The following is a 16,333-nucleotide window of genomic DNA, read 5'->3' as shown; positions in this document are numbered from 1 at the left end:
CAAAATGCTCTCATTTAGGTGAGAAAGCACCACGTACCTGCACATTCAAGCTAAGTGCTCTCTCTCCAGCACTTTGCAGGGTGACTCTTCCCCCTGCTCTGTGTTTATGGAAAAGCAGCAAGGCAGCCCACTAAAACAGTTAATGGCAGACAAATTACATTCTCAAGTCAACTGCACTGGGCAGAGGCTGTGCTATTGCACGAGAGGTATGGTCAAGTTATGAGAGCAAAGGCTAGGGAGCCCTATGATAAAAATGCTATCCTGGAATCAGCGCTACAGCCTTCCTGTCAGGACCAGGTGAATGCCACTGAAGTACCATGGCATCCCCCAACATCAGTCATCTTTCTGCATGCCAAGTGTGGAAAGCTGACAGCCAGTTTTCATTGCTGTCACAGGAATAACTGAAGACAGAGGGTGAGAGTTACAGCAGAATGTCTTCCTGACAGACATGTCTTTCAGCATTTGCAGAAGCTCTCTGAGATTAAGAGACAGGAGAGCTAAACACTCAGAGAATGATATTTTTGGCACTTATTCTGCTACAGACTAGTTTCCTGCACTCATGCAGCAGTCAAAGGCTTAAGTCAGAAATGCATACTTTTTAATGTAATTATTTCATATCCAACAATAACCATTTCTTTAGGAAGTCCTAAGGCCAAATAAAGTGCACTTCCCATGCCATAATAACCATAATTATTTAAGCCTGGGCTTGGTGAGCCAAGAGAGGGGAAAACCCACTGACTGCCTGGGGACTTTCATCAGGTTTTGACATGTAACAGCTTCTGAGCTCTGCAGGATCAAAGGATTAACTTGCTAGCTGCAGAATACTGAAGCAGAAGAAAGCACTCCTGCACTTTTTCTTGAATTTCTACCATATCCATCTGATGTTGCTGACTAAAAGTTAAAGTTCCCTACCTCCACTACATTAAGTCAAACTCTATGTAGTTTAACATTTTCAAGAAAGACTATCATTAGCATGTAAAACCTGTAGTACGATGGAAATTCATTAAATGAAATCCATTTATGAAAGATGTTCTGTATTCTGGCAAAACCAAATTATGCTTCCATTCAGTTAACCTCCTCCAACCCACTTGTCAGTGAAATATTTTATGGTTCTAAAATTAAAACACTTCAGATTCTGTCACAGAAAGAAGGACAAAGATTGCAAGCAAATGAGCACAGGAATATTTATATATTGCTATCTCACTTCAATGAAGTAAGAGTCACTAAAATAAACTTTAGTAATCTGTACATCTTTTGCAAGGTACAGAATGGTGTGGTAAATAGAAGCTCACTCAGGCACCAGTCTGTGCTCACTTCCACTACTTTCTAACAACATTGCCTGAAAAGATACAAGGTGCAGTTTGGCTGCTGGCAATGCCAGTAATAAAATTCTGTGACCCTCAGGTGACAGAAAAATTGTAGCTATGACCAGAATTTATGTCCTGTTATGACTGACTGGATCAACCTTTGGTGCAGTGGATACTAGCAACCACTTTTGCTCTGGGCACTTCCATTTCTACCAGGCTCCCTTCCTTCTTCACCCTAATGTACATGATATCTGAGATATTTCAACAAAAAGACTCTAAAAATGCATTTTCTTAAAAAAAAAAAAAGTATGATCTCCATTTCATCTATTTATCTAGTTTTGGTTTTGTCAGGGCTAGTGGAAGAGAAATGTTGCATGCTAGTTCTACCTCACATTTCACTTCTTTCACTGAGCACTTGCAGTGGTACTTCTCAGGTGTGAGACTTCAAAGCTTCCCATCTCCTTTTCGAATTGTTCTGTGATGCACTGGTGTGAACTGCAAAACAGGATGCATCCCCCCTGTACCCTGACAGTGGTGCTACTCAATTCATATTTACCCCGATCCCCCCTGTATTTGTTAGGAACCAATACAACAACTCCATCTCTTCTAGGCTTGCCCAGCAGCACTTCACAGCTGTATCCTGGGACACAAACATGGAGAAAAGCAGAAGCAGAAGGTATTTTGCAAGATCACTGGAGAAAGCCACATATCTGGCACTTTGGTGATGCCCAGACAAAACATACTCAGCCCACAGGTGAATGGGAGTGTCCAATTCAGCTGCAGTCTTCCAAGTCAGTCACCTGGATTATACCCAACCCTAAAGCCAGCTCCAGGTCTACCTTCCTTGTCTCATCTCTCTCTTGTTTCCATATGAGCGATTACCTTCACAGAAGGTTTATGCAAATAAATTATTTGGACACATATATAATTGGCTGAGGTTCAGAGACCCAGCTCTTCACAGGGGTGGAGGATATAAAAGCCATGCTTGGTATTTTCTATACTGCAAACTTAAAAACATTAGAAAACTTTTTTTTTCTTAAAATGTGAAAATCCTTTCCTTTTAAAATAACTGGCTAAACTTCTTTAGATATGTTCACTTCTACCATATAATTGCTCCTCTTTCAGAGATCAGGTGAAAAAAGTCAGGCAGACTGACTGGTGAAACTGGAGTGCTGCTGGAGTTAGTAAGTGGCAAAACACTCCCTGGAATGTGAAGCAACTATCAGCTTTATGTTGCACATGCATCTTTGTATTCAGCATATAATTTCCAAACAATTTATGGCTAACTCCACTTAGAAAATCCAAAGTTTAAGGCTAAAGAAAAGAGACTTGTGCCCTTCACAGTTTAAGGCTTGATAGTTTAAGGCTAAAGACAAGAGACATTTTTTGCTAATGATTTTCCTCAAGTTAAATATTTAACTCTAGAAAATGGAATTCTTTTTTACCAGGACTTCTTAGTAACACAGAGAAATGCTGCCCTTTCAAAGAATGTTATTCACTTTATGACCTGTGTCAGAAGAAATTAAAGGACTGTATTAGGGATTGTCTAACCTACCCTGAGAACTGGAAGCTGGATGATGCAGGGCAGAAATTATGCCCTCATTTTCCAAGAGGACTTGGCTGGCTTGGCACCACTCCTGAAAGCAGGCTGTTTTTCTCCCAGGTAAGTTTCCAATTCAATGAAGTACACTTTAAGTGCATTGTGGATTGAGGTGCTTGTATGGAAGTATATGCTTATATAGAAATGAGACATCAAATAGTCTAAGTTGTTGTATGTTTAGAAGGTGGAAGAGGGAAAAAATGGATAACACATAAGATGGCTCACTTAAATTGCTAAGGAAAAAAAAACCCAAGAAGCAAAAATCAAAATGAGAAAAACTGTAAAGATCTGAGAAACACTTCCTTTGTTGAATTAAGCTTATAATTAAAAAAGAAAAGAAGCATTAGGGAAAAATACAAATTCTCATGGCAACCCCCCTGTTTTTTATATAAGAAACCCAAGAAACTACAGTTTCTGTAAGTTTTTTATCTTGGTCATACAGGGCGTTACATATGCAGACACGTGCAAGCATCCCAGCCAGCAATTTAACTAGTGGGCTGGTTTGCACAAAATCACAGGTACAAATTTATATGGCATCTTGGAAAATCTGGTGCCTATATGCAGTTGCAAACCCCATGAAGAAGAATGAGAAACAGGCCACAATTATATATCCCCCAACAGCTCAGTCTCCTCTTCACATGCCGCCACGTATCACCAGAGGCTTCGCATACTCCCAGCTATGGCCTACCACTAGTTTTAATGTCACTGCATTTAAGAGCTCACTTTAATAAGCATAGTTGAGAAATAATGCAAGAGGTCTCGAAGGGATGAGCCAGGGCTGTGAGGTTTGCCTGCTTTTTATTCACTGCAGACAGCAGCCAAGGAGCAGAGTTGGGAAACATGGGGGGTGGGGGGAGGGGGGAGGAGGGGAATAAAAGATCAGGAGGAGAGACGGGAGAATCAAAACAAAGGGATGTGGAAAAAAAAGAGCTACTCTGAAGTGAAATTAAAAACAGATGAGGATCCTCGTCATCTGAAATCTAATTTATATCACTGTTTCAGAATGAGACAGTCTAACTGGGGCAACAAGCACTGAAACAAAGAAAAGCAGTATGTAATAAAAATTTTATTACATTAATCATAATAAGCTGCACTTTAAGTCTTGGCCAAAGCATATTCTTAAATCAAGCTGAGAATGTGAGCAGTTTCAGGCTTAAGAGCATGAGGCCCACATGACTGTAATTAACATAATAAATCATGCTCTGGAGCTCTCTACATAGGCTGACAGCACGTGGTTGATATACTGCTTATTAGAGACTGCAGACATTTCTCCCTCTGTTTTATTAAAGTGCCACTGGTAGTGAATCAAAAGGTACCCTTTTCTATTTTGGCTGAACTACTTCCTGCAGGTGTAACAGTGTTGGGAGCTTGTGCCATTGTCTTCTGAGAACAGAGACTGCAGCACGTGTCCCAGATTCATTCATTTTGGCACCTTTTGTCCCATCTTCATCTTTAATTTAGCAAAGTACTCTAACTGCCTTGTTAGGGAGCTTGTATTTTTATTTTTTGAAATTCTGTCAGTGATTTTCTCAACCAGACCAATTTGCTTTTACTTTTCAGATCTGTATAGGCTCCAGTTTGAGTGAAGCAAGCTGTGAATGGCACAAACTCTACAAAGAGCTCACAGTTTACAACCTTGCCTAAGTAGTTTCAGTGCACACTTTTACCACTATATTTCCTCTGTCTTCACTGGGTCAGAGAGCAGAATTTAAGGAATAGCTCTTGACACAATTCTCTAGAGAGGATGAAGTGCAAAACTTAAAGTGGACTTTTTAGCCTGCTGTTCTCTTTTGAACCCATGCTGAGAGTCCTTATTTCCTGACACTCCAGAAAAAATGATGACTTTGAACTTCATTTTAACATTTGTAAACACAACTCTCACCATCTTAGGAAGGACTGGAAGTTCAAAGACATAAAGGTCTTACAAGGGTGAAGAGGACTCAACAGCTGGGCAGAAGGCAGAGACATGAATACATCCTAACTTGGTGAAAGACCACAGACCTAAGGCATTTATACACTCTGCTGGGCAGCTGCTCTCACACTCTGCTTGACCAAAGAGCATGCATTTACTTCCAGACCACCCATGGCACATCTAGGCATTTGCCAGGACAAGGAGCCCCAAGAGGCACAGAAACAGCTGGAAACTGTGCACAGAGAGGAGGATATGAAGAGATTAATTTCTGTCCTGGAATAGACAGATGTTTAAATTTACTTTATCATAGTTTACTTGAATAGATATTTACTCACGTTTTGCAGCACTGCTTAAGTGAAGTCTCTAAATTGAGGAGTTAAGACATTTTTTCTAGCTATGCACATACCAGAAAAATCCTCACTATTAATACAGATTAGGGGATGAGGTGATAGAAAGCAACCTTGTGGAAAAGGACTTGGGGGTGCTGGTGGATTAGAACCTGGACATGAGCAGGCAGTGTGAGCTTGCACCCCAGAAGGCAAATTACATCCTAGGCTGCATCAAAATATGCGTGGCCAGAAGAAACAAAGAGGTGATTCTGCCATTTTGCTCTGCTCTAGTAAGACTGTGTACAGGTCTGGAGGCCTCAATACAGGAAGGACATGGACCTGATGGAGCGGGTCCAGAGGAGGGCCACAGAAATGATCAGGGGGTTGGAGAACCTCTGCTATGAGGACAGGCTAGGGGAGCTGGGGTTGTTTAGCTTGGAGAACAGAAGGCTTTGGGGAGACCTAATAACAACCTTCCAGTACCTGAAGGGGGCCTACAAGAAGGCTGGAGAGAGACTATTTACAGAGGTGTGGAGTGATAGGACAAGGGGCAATGGTTTCAAACTAGAGAACAACAGATTTAGATTGGGTGTTAGGAACAGGTTTTTTACCATAAGGGTTGTAGAACATTGGAATAGGTTGCCCAGGGAGGTAGTTGAGGCCCTATCCCTGGAGATGTTCAAGGTGAGGCTCAACAGGGCTCTGGACAACCAGATCTAAAGTTGAGGATGCCCCTGCTGACTGCAGAGGGGGTTGGACTATACAGCCTTTGGAGGTCCCTTCCAGCCAGGCCATTCTATGATTCTATGCAACAGAGAGAGCATACACCACACATCTACTTGCTGCTCAGAATATTGTTATTACTTCTCTTTTGTAATTATGCTGTCAAAATTTTCCTGTCAAGACTGTATTGTTATTTCCATAAAAATAATTTGTTCTTCTATATGGGATACGAACAATCAGTTCCCCTGTTACTAAATGAGTTCACACCAAATCTGACACCAACTAATTCATGTAAGAGATGACATGGAGTACAGTTTAATGGATATAATTATGGTTGTATGCTATACATATATAAGGCTATTTTATTATGGTCTAGCACAATAAACTGTGATTAATTTAACAACTGTACAAGTGAATGGTAAACGGAGCAAATTATTTGTCAGACTAAGTTTTCTGAGGGCTATCTGAAATCGAGTGCCAGCAGAGGCAAAAAGACACTTCTTTATATAGAGAAGGGGGAAAAAATAAATTTGTGAGCACAAAGCAAGTACATACAGGCATGAATACTGTGCAATGCCAAGATTTCCTATGTGTTAATTTGTTTGCTCTGATGATAATAAGATAATAAGATAATAAGAGAGTGCAAGTCCCAAGAAACTGGTAGTGCTCCATTCTCCATGAGCCAATGGCAGAAAAAAAATCCCTGTTCCCCAGCACATCCACATGCCTGAAGGACAGAGCTCACCACCATGGGAAAGAGTCCTCCAAGTTTTGGACAAAATTAAATGATTCCCATACAAAACCATGCATGCTTTTGTAACTCATTGGTACTGCTATCCTTGACCAGCCACAGAAGGAAAGCAGAGATTAGGCAAATACTCAGTCACGGGGAAGGTGAGTTTAAAGAGAAAACTGAGGCAAGCTACTCAAAGATCAGGGATTAATGTCCTTATCTTTCACAAGCTTGACTTTGGGTACAGGAGTATCTTGCTTGAAACAATTCAGTAACACAGCACATTTGGCCTCTGCACTGGGGTGATGCGACCCAGGTCAGAATACCTCAGAATACTTTTTTCCTTCTCTGAACAAAACAGAAGGTTGGTCTTTTTCTTGCTGTTTTCTGTAGTTGTTGTTGTTATTTCCCCAAGGACAAATCAGTAAGCAAGTGATTACTCATTCATGGTCATATGGTTTCAAGTGATGTTTCCACAATGAACACCTCGTTAATGAAAGGCAACAACAGACCAGTGTCACTGCCAGTCTGGAGATATTCTGAATTTAACAAAAATGGTTTGGATTTGGCTAGGATAGGGTTAATTTTCACAAAAGGCTGGGAGGGACCACAGCCAGGATAGCCAACTGAACTAGCCCTGTGTGACACCATACTGGTATACAGTGCTTCTTGGGGGAAGTATGCAGAGCTCAGCGGGGTCATCAATGAGTGTCAGGTTCCAAGTAAGCGGCAGTGATGTGTGTTGCACATCACACATTTTACACTTTAATTCATTACTTACTACTGTTACTACTGTTGTTTTTTTCTATCTTTGTGTGTTTTATTAAACTCTCCTTATCTCAGCCCACAGAGGTTTGTAGTTTTCTCCTGATTCTCATTCCCAGTCCAACCAGGCTGTTAGGGAGTTAGTGGTGCTTAATTGCTGGGTGGGGTTAAGCCACCACAAACACACTCAGTGTTTCCCTGTCTGCATGTACATTTACTGTTTAATTTGGATTAATGGAACTGATAGGTACATGTTAGAAGCAAGATGCAGCCAATGCACTTGCTACATTGCATAATTGCAATGTATAATTAAACACATAATGTAAATCTTTCAAAAGACTCAGCAAAGTCCACAGCACCACTTCCTATAAACATGCAAGCAGGAAGACTTGTTCACAGCTCCTGCAGGGGCAGGATTCAGTGACAGGCAGGACCTAGGAACTAATGCCTCCAACACAAAGGTTTGTGTGATCAGCAGCATCCTACCAGTTCTTCAGGGCAGCACCGCTTGGCTCCAGACAAATGCGGACTCATTTGGGAAATGAAAACACAGCTCTGCCACACAGGCTACTAGCCATATTACTGATGGCAGCTTTTGTGTGACCAGTCTGTCTGTGGAGTGCCCCCCCAAGAAAGATTCATCAGGGAGAGTAGGCATTTCAGTCTCTCTCAAGGCTCTCATTTAATAGCCTTGTTTGATACTTCCTACAAACAGCATGGGCATATGCTTCATCGAAGCATACTGTACTGAAGAGAGATGGATTCCAGCATGTTCCAGTGCTTCCAGGATCTGGATGTTTTAGCAAACACTGATCTGTACTGTGCCAGGCATGACAAACTGTTTCTCTTTTCTTTTGCGGACAAATTCAAACAAGAATTTCCATACTCAAAACTGTTACTTGCTTAGACAAAAAATACACTCAGAAATTTTTACTTAGCTGTTTCAGTAGATTCTAGGTTCACTGGAAGCACAAAAAGAAGATGACATGACAGAGCAAGACTCACTAAGACAGAAATAATTAAGGTGTGAGAAAAATGTGAGAAATTAAAAGTCTGCTGGCTTCACAGAACACCTTATGCAAAAATGGCATGTTCTCATCATGGAGGCAGGTGAAAAGTGTTCTTCCCATGGTTTATTGCTGCTATTAAAAGCTTACACCTTGAATACATATATGAAATATTTCTTCTGTAGATACTTACTTAAATACCGGCCTCGTCCAAAGTGGAAAAATGTCTAGTCCTGCATTCCCTTTCCATTCCAGCACACCCATCCAAAGTGCAAAAGTAAAGTGCATGTCTGAGGCCTTTCCAAGGTCAGTGCCTCCCTTGTCTGCTGCGCTTTATTTCCTCTGCAGATCCCAATCTGATCCTACCTTGCCTCTCTTTTCTTACTTAGAGACTTACAAATCATAAGATGAAAATTCACAGAACGCTGGGCTGTAAGGGACCCCAAAGATCATCTGGTGAACCTTTCTAGGTGACAGTGCAGTTTAAATAAAGATGGGCCAGCAGCCTGTCAAACTGTGTCTCAAAACTGACCAATGTAGGGGAATGCACTACTTCTCTTGGGAGATGATTCCAATGTCTAACTATTCTCACTGTGAAAAAATTTCTTCTTGATTCCAATCAAAATCTCCCTAGGAGTAACTTGTACCCATTACCCCTTATCTTTTCCACGTGCCTCATAAAAACAGAGTCTTCGTTGTCCTGATAGCCACCCATTATGGCAATAAGGTCCTTCCTAATTCTTCTCTTCTCAAAGCTGAATAAACCCAGTTCTCTCAGCCTCTCCTCAGATGGCAGCTCTTTCAGTCCTCTGATCATTCTTAAGGTCCTTCTCTGGATGCAACACACAAAGAAAACAAATGTCTGATCAAAACCACCTCCACGTCTGCGGAGGGTGCCCGGCAGGATGGTGGCAGCCGGTGGGAGTCGTATCCCGGCAGGCCGCGCTTTCTGCCTTCTCGTACCGTGTGGCTGCGGCCTGGTGGCCCTCGGCAAGGACGGTTCTGGAATGATGGCAGGGAGTGCAGTGGCTCCATTTACCAGAAGGTGAACAATAAACTGGAAACTGCTGTGCAGTTTGCCTGGACGGTTAGGAACAGCAACACACGCTTTGGAATACCAGCCAAGTACCAGATTGACCCAGATGCCTCATTTTGTGCTGAAGTGAACAATTCCAGTCTGGTTGGATTAGGATACACTCAGATTTTAAAGACAGGTTATTAAAATGACACTGTCAGCTTTGTTGGATGGCAAGAACATCAACGCAGGTGTTCACAAACTTGGTCTAGCATTGGAATTTGAAGCATAAGGAGTGGTTCTGTGATGGCTACTTTGAAAATTCAGCATAGCTACCTTCAGAATATAGTGTACTGTGGCAGTTTAGGCTGGGTGCCTCCTGTTGCTGCCACATAAGCTACACCTCAGGTGTCCCGAGTGTCCACCCAATAAGGTGGACACAGGAAACAGCGTATTTCTACCCCTATAAATCCATCTGCAATGTCATTTCTCTTCCTCTTTCTTCCCTCTCTGCTCCCGTGGGAGATGCTCTCTCGTCGGGTAATGGTGAGGGAGATTCTCAAGGCCTCTTAAGCCCATCTAGGCCTAATGCCAGAAGGAGAAAGGGGGGGGGGGGGGGGGGGGGGGCGCTGTCTCAGACCTGGCCAGCCTGAGACTAGCCTAGCAGTGGGGGGGAAGAAAGAGCCCTGGGGGTTTTGGGCATACCCTCAGGTAGAAAAATGGAAGAATTGGGAAGCCTTTGGGTATTATGTGAGGGGCTCTGTATGCTTTGGGATATTCTTGGCACTATGCTTTGTAGTCTTTTGTAGTTTCACCAATTGCTTTTCCATTTAAACTTTCCATCACTCTCCAATCCGTTTGTGCGAGCGTCATTCTTTTGTCCCTCTCGGGGCAAGAGAGGATCTGTCTGGCCTCAAACCAGCACATCTCTATATGAGAAGTCCACTTCTGGTCTTAAGGTTGCAAAGAGGCTGGCATAAGCATTATTGTCTGGAAGGAATTTCCACTGAAGAAAATACATGCAGAATCCTGAAATTATGATAAATACATCTCTTAAATACAGTGAAAATCTAAAGAAGTTGTAATAATTGATGAGTCTTCATTTCAGTGTTCTTCTGCAAGACATAATAACTTGATAAATGCTTCTTCTAATACATACCCTTGTATTAGAATTATTAGTACTACAATTCCATTTTTCAAAACATTTGATTGTCATGCTGTGCATCCAGATGAAAAAAGCAAACAGATGACTATTTTGCCAAAGCTGAACTTGTCCTGTTTATAATACTGCCCTGCTATTAAACAGAACTCTCTTACAATATCGTACAGATACTAGCCTCACTAGTAGAACTTCTAGGATAAAGCCCCCAAAATATTAGTCTATAATTAAACATCATTTGGACATAGAAAATTAAGGGTGGAAGTAGGTTAAGCAATCCATGCTTCACGATTAGAAGGCAGTGGCAAAGCAGGAGGTGGAGAATCATCTCACTAACTTCCTCTTTCTGACAATTAAAACTATAATGATCTAATTTTACTGTTCTAAGTAAGTCAGGGCCTTGCAATTAAAAAAAAAAAAGTACTACGCTTTCTTAAATTATGTATTTCAGCACTTACTATTTTTAGTCCAGCTACTAAAGCAAGAATTAAGGGACCTGTAGAGTCACCAGTGGACTCTCAACCCTGTAGTCCAACACAAAGAGGAGAAGGCTATCTCACCCTACATATGTTTAATTGTTCTCTTGACCACATTTAGCATCTCCCTGGAAGCAGGCTTCAGCAGTCACTTTAGCCAAAATTCATCAATCTTTGTACATAAATTACAGACAACAATCAGCAATTATTAGATTGTTCTGGAAGAACTTAAATAAAGTTTTGTGATTTTCTTTTGACAGGATTATTTGCCTTACATTTATTCTTGGCACAGTTCCACTGGCCTTGGAAGAATAACAGCAGGAATTAATTTGTCCTTTGTGTATGTATAGCTGATGTTTTTTATACTTTTTTAAGAAAAAAAAAAAAAGGCACTTTTTTTTTGTGTTTGCACTTCTTTTGGTATGTGCTAGCTGAGATTTTTTTCTTCTGCACTGTAGTGATCATGGAGTTTATGCTAAAACTAGCCAAAACTGGCAATTCATGACGGGTAAGTCTTGTAACATTCTGATGCTCATCTAACAGCTCCTATTGCATGAGTCTTATGATCACACAAGGATGTGAGATCCCACTGAATTTAAAGGCACACAACTGCACAGAAAGGGGTAGGGAGGAAGGGAGAGGCCCTAGTACTTTTGATTGCAGAGTAATACTTCAAAACATTCCATCTAGAAGTTGCACATCAGTATCAGACAACCCCCAGATGCACTGCGTTTTATAATGGTCATGTTCTGATAGAGACCGTATATGAACATCTGGAGCCAGCATGGATGTCCACACTTGAGAGCAGAGTGAGTCAACCCACATTAGGTTCCAGTCATGAAAGGCTGCAACCCCTGCTTGCACCTTCCTGCCAGGAGAGCACAGGACCAGAATGAGATCTTTGCCCAAGTTACCAGGCCAAGCTGATCACCAGATCAGACACCTGAGCCCAACCAAAACCAGTGTCTAATCTCATTGAATCTTCATTGCGATGCCACTTTACTTCTAAGACAAAAATACCTTTGTAACGCCCCTGCTTGCACATTCAGTTGCCACAGGTTAATTAAAGAGGGGGGAAAAAAGTTTGGAAGTGAAATTATTCCAAAAGCACAACGTGCCTTAAAACTGGCCTAAGCTAACATATATCATTAATAATTTGGACTTCACGGAGAATCTCACCCAAACTTTCCTGGCCTACTAGATTACTATGCATGAGCTGTGACTGATATAAATGCAAAGATATGTGACTTAACATTTTATTTCTTGCAGGTTGGATTGCACCCTTTAATCACAACTTATCATTTAGGGCCTTAGTCCTGCAAAGACCTCATAAACATTCAACCAGTTCTTAATGGGACCAGTAGCAAGGCTTCACAGATTATTTTAAAATTAAGCAACACTTTGTAGGAAACAAGGCAGAATTTAAACTTCCTATTTACTTTCAATTTGTACTTTTGATTGTCAAGGATGCACTGAGCTTTAAGCTCCTTGCTATAATTACGTCCTGCATTTTTTTACATAAGAATTATACTCACCATTGTTTCTGTCTGTTTAGGAGAGAAGCATTTTTACATACAACCTCTTGTAGTTCCATATTGCTCAAAATTTTATGTATCATGTATGCACCACTTCCAGTACATTGCTCTTTGTTAACAACCTAATGAAATCACTGTACATGAGTGATCACCCTACTCTAGTCTTTCATCAGTCCTCCACATTCTATCTGCAAAAATCTGCTGTGCAGAGTTACGCATCTGTAATAAATTCACTTGACAACATTAATCATTTTTCTGCAACTTGGAGATTTATTAATGCCAGCACTTCTTTCCCAAAGGAGCTGGCTCTATGGAAATCAGAGACTTTACTGACATATCAAGTTTTAGTCATATGTCAATCATTTTACTTCTGGTAAAATGCAGCTACCTCTGAGCACAGTAACAGCATAGTACTGCAACACTACACCAGACTGAGGAGCGGAACTGCCATGCAGTTTTTGAGAGCAACGTAGGAAATTTAGGTACTGAGAACATAACTGACTGAACTGGAATTTAGAGAACACACTGATATAATGTTGCTGTGTACACGAGAAGTGCTAGGAGGTTTTGAGGGTTGATTCATGCAGTAGGTATAGATCAAGGCACAATCTCACTTTGTCCTCACAGTGCAACAACAGACAGAGGCTAACCCTGCTCAGGAAACTTGACAAATGTGATAATGTGGCAGCTATGTCCATTTCTGTGAGGCAGCAGTAAAAACTAAGCAGTAACAACTGCTGACCTTGTTTGGCTTCTGAGAACCTCACAAAGCAGTTTGAAAGGGTTTGTGTATTTGGTTTTTTTTTTAATGAATCTGTTGAAAGTAAATCACTCTCCCAGATAGCATACATCTACATGGACAAATTCTGCCTAGGTTTGAATTCTGTTGTCACAGCTTGCAGGTTTGGGATGGACAGGTTGCAGGGGCATGTTGGTCAAACTCAGTTCCAGTAAATGCAGCAGAAATACACTATAAACCAAGGAGTAAGTATCTTCACTACCCAATTCAGATCGACATCAGTCATCTTCTATCATATTTAGCTGAGCAGTCAGTTCTAAATCAGAGAGTTTTGTAAGGGAATTTCCATGAGGGATATTACAGACAGGACTACTGCAAAGCAACATCTTAAGATGCAGGCATACAGAAATGGGTAGCAAAGAAGAATTTAGGTTGCTTTTCTTTATTTCTAATGCTTACTGGGGTTATTAATTAGCAAAACTGGGTATTTAAGTTTGCCTACTGTTTTATTTGGTAAGATCTGCAAACTCTTGCCAATTAAAAGATGTACTACTATTCAATCAGATTTTAGGGTGCTCAGGTTGAAGTATCACCCCAGGCTGTTAAAAAGTCATGGTAGCTGCCACAGGGATTTCATACAGGCAAGTTTTTCTCCCCTCCACTGTTAGTCTCTGCTCTGTCTGACCAGACACTCTTGGGCTGAACCAGAAATGGAGCAGATGGAGAACTTGCTCCTGCCTTTACATCTTCCCATGATGGCACCACTTGATAGCTGCAAGAGTAAAGCCAGCACTGTCTGAACTCAGGTCCAGTGGAAGCTGGCAACTCTGCTCAAGAAACAAATCTCCTCCCTTCTAAAGGACCTACAGCCAACAGGGAGCAGCAATCATTCAGCAGATACATGCTGTTTTAACATGAGCTTTATCCTATAACATTGATCTTTTGTGTCAATTCTTGTGCTTTGACAGCAGCAAGAGATGAAAATCATGAAGGACAAGGAATATGAGAATTTTCACTCAGAACAGGGAAAAAAAAAATTTCTCTTAAAGTGTTATCAATTCCATGGTTTAAGTTGTGGTCACCCTTCTTGTCTCTGCAAGCTGCTCTGTCTTACAGGTCAGAGAAACCATTTAACAAAGATTTACAGAAGTGCAAGCCACTCTCTAGGTATTTTCCTTGTGTCCTCCTTTACCTGTCCAGGTCAAACACCACTTTTCTGACAAGATGAAGGCAACACCCAACCCCAACTCTAGGCTCCACTGGCTGAGACCACATTCTGGTTCTTCAGAGAGTGCATAGTCAAGTTTCGTGTCTTCTCCACCCTGTGCACACAGCAAGGTGGCTTCATACCCTCTCCCATGACACAACTGAACCCAAAACAAACCGCAAGCCTGCTCTAAAACAGTGCTTTCCCTGTGGCAGTGGTGCCTTTGCTCACAGGCAGTGTGCCTGGCGTTGCTCAGCTGACCTCTTTCAAACCCTACTCCAAGCAGGGACAATTTCTCTACGTACAACCTTACAAGCCCATGGAACCAGGGCACCCTCATGCAACACGGCACCTCCTTGGCCACCCTCTAACTGAGCTGTGCCTGGGGGGCACCCCCAAAAACCACCCTCCAAGCATCCTACCTGGCATCAACTGCGCCGCTGCTTCGGGGGTGGTGGCAGGCGCAGCATGGGGCTGCTGCTGGCTGGAGCTGACCTCAGGCTCGGCACTCACCGAGGGTGAGCTGGCCACCTCGACACCCGGGGCCAGCTGTGGGGCAGGGGGGAGGGTCTCCTCCGTGCTCGGCGGCTCCTCCTGGCCAGGCAGCTGCAGGGCCGAGAGGGGAATGCTGATTGGCTTCCCGGTGGCGGCTGTGGTGTTGGAGCTGGTGGCCGGCACCTGCAGGGCAGCCACAGGGCCCCCGCCCGGCCCCCGTGCTGGGGAGGCCAAGGGGCCCCGGGGTGGTCTCTGTGTGGCCTGCCGGAGCGCGCCTGGAGGGGAGGCGGAGAGGAGCTGTGGATCGGGGTCAGGGCCGCCGGTGGGCTGAGGCGGGGCCCTGGCAGGGCCCAGGCAGGAGGGCCCCGCCTGCACTTGCGGCTTGGGCTTGGACATCTGCGTCAGGGCCAGGGCCGGCCCATCAGCGCCAGCCGTCAGCTCGGCGTTGGCCACTATGTAGTAGTCCTCAGGGAGCTCCTGCTTGATCTTCTTGAGGAGCACCTCACCACCACCGTCGTCAGCGGGATGGGCCTGGGCAGCGGTGGGCAGGCCAGCAGCCGGACGCTTGCGGGGGCCGGTGGGGGCCCGGTGGGGATGCGGCTCAAAGTCGCTGTCCTCGTCAGTGACAGAGGACTCACAGACCATGTCAAAGAGGGTGGCCTCATCCTCATACTCCTCCACAGGCTCACCCAGCTCAGACGGCTCACTGCAGTAGGAGAAGTCGCAGGAGTCACGGGTGCGGGTGCAGTCCAGCTTGGCCTTCCCTGTCCTGTTTGGGTAGCGTTCCAGCGGGCTGGCCTGCACCTCCGAGGGCACCCCCAGCATGCTGGGGCTGTCCGAGTTGAAGCTGCGGCTGTCCTGGAAGCAGACACGCTCCTGGGAGCCAGCCCGGCAAGTGGCAGCCAGAGGCCAGTGGTAGGCATGGCCGGCACTACAGCCCCACATGGCTGTCAGGTTGCCGTGGGTCCCCTCGGAGAGTAGGTGCTTGAGGTTCGGAATGAGGCTGCAGATGGTCCCATGGCTGTGGGCCCAGCTCACCAGCTTGGAGAGGTTTTCAGAGGAGGTGTGAAGACAGTCCTCCATGGTATGGAATCAATCAACACTGCCTCGCCACTGGGAAGTCAGCTGAAGACGTGGTTCAGATCACAGGGTCCTGGCAATCACAGCTGCGTGTTGCTAAGATCATGCTTGCTGTTCACCTGCAAACAGAGAGCAAAACCCCGCTCTTCAGCACTCCCAAAGCAAGACCTCGTTTGCACGGGCAAGTGAAACATTTGTAAGCTCAGCTAAACCCATTTCACCCTCATCTCACGTGCTCTAAAGACATTTCT

General features: G+C 43.6%; 1 protein-coding gene across 1 annotated transcript in view; it reads right to left on the bottom strand.

The window, feature by feature from the left end:
* Nucleotides 1-16,085, bottom strand: part of KIAA1958 (KIAA1958 ortholog) — a 44,984-nt gene extending 28,899 nt beyond the window's left edge. The window contains exon 1 of the mRNA XM_054398099.1: nt 14,930-16,085. Within this exon, the coding sequence (XP_054254074.1) occupies nt 14,930-16,085 (1,156 nt within the window). The remainder of the gene's footprint in view (nt 1-14,929) is intronic.
* Between the last annotated feature and the right edge of the window lie 248 nt (nt 16,086-16,333).

Source organism: Indicator indicator, chromosome Z (assembly GCF_027791375.1).
Source record: "Indicator indicator isolate 239-I01 chromosome Z, UM_Iind_1.1, whole genome shotgun sequence".
In the NCBI taxonomy this organism is placed as follows: domain Eukaryota; kingdom Metazoa; phylum Chordata; class Aves; order Piciformes; family Indicatoridae; genus Indicator; species Indicator indicator.
This window is presented reverse-complemented; position numbering and strand designations above follow the sequence as displayed.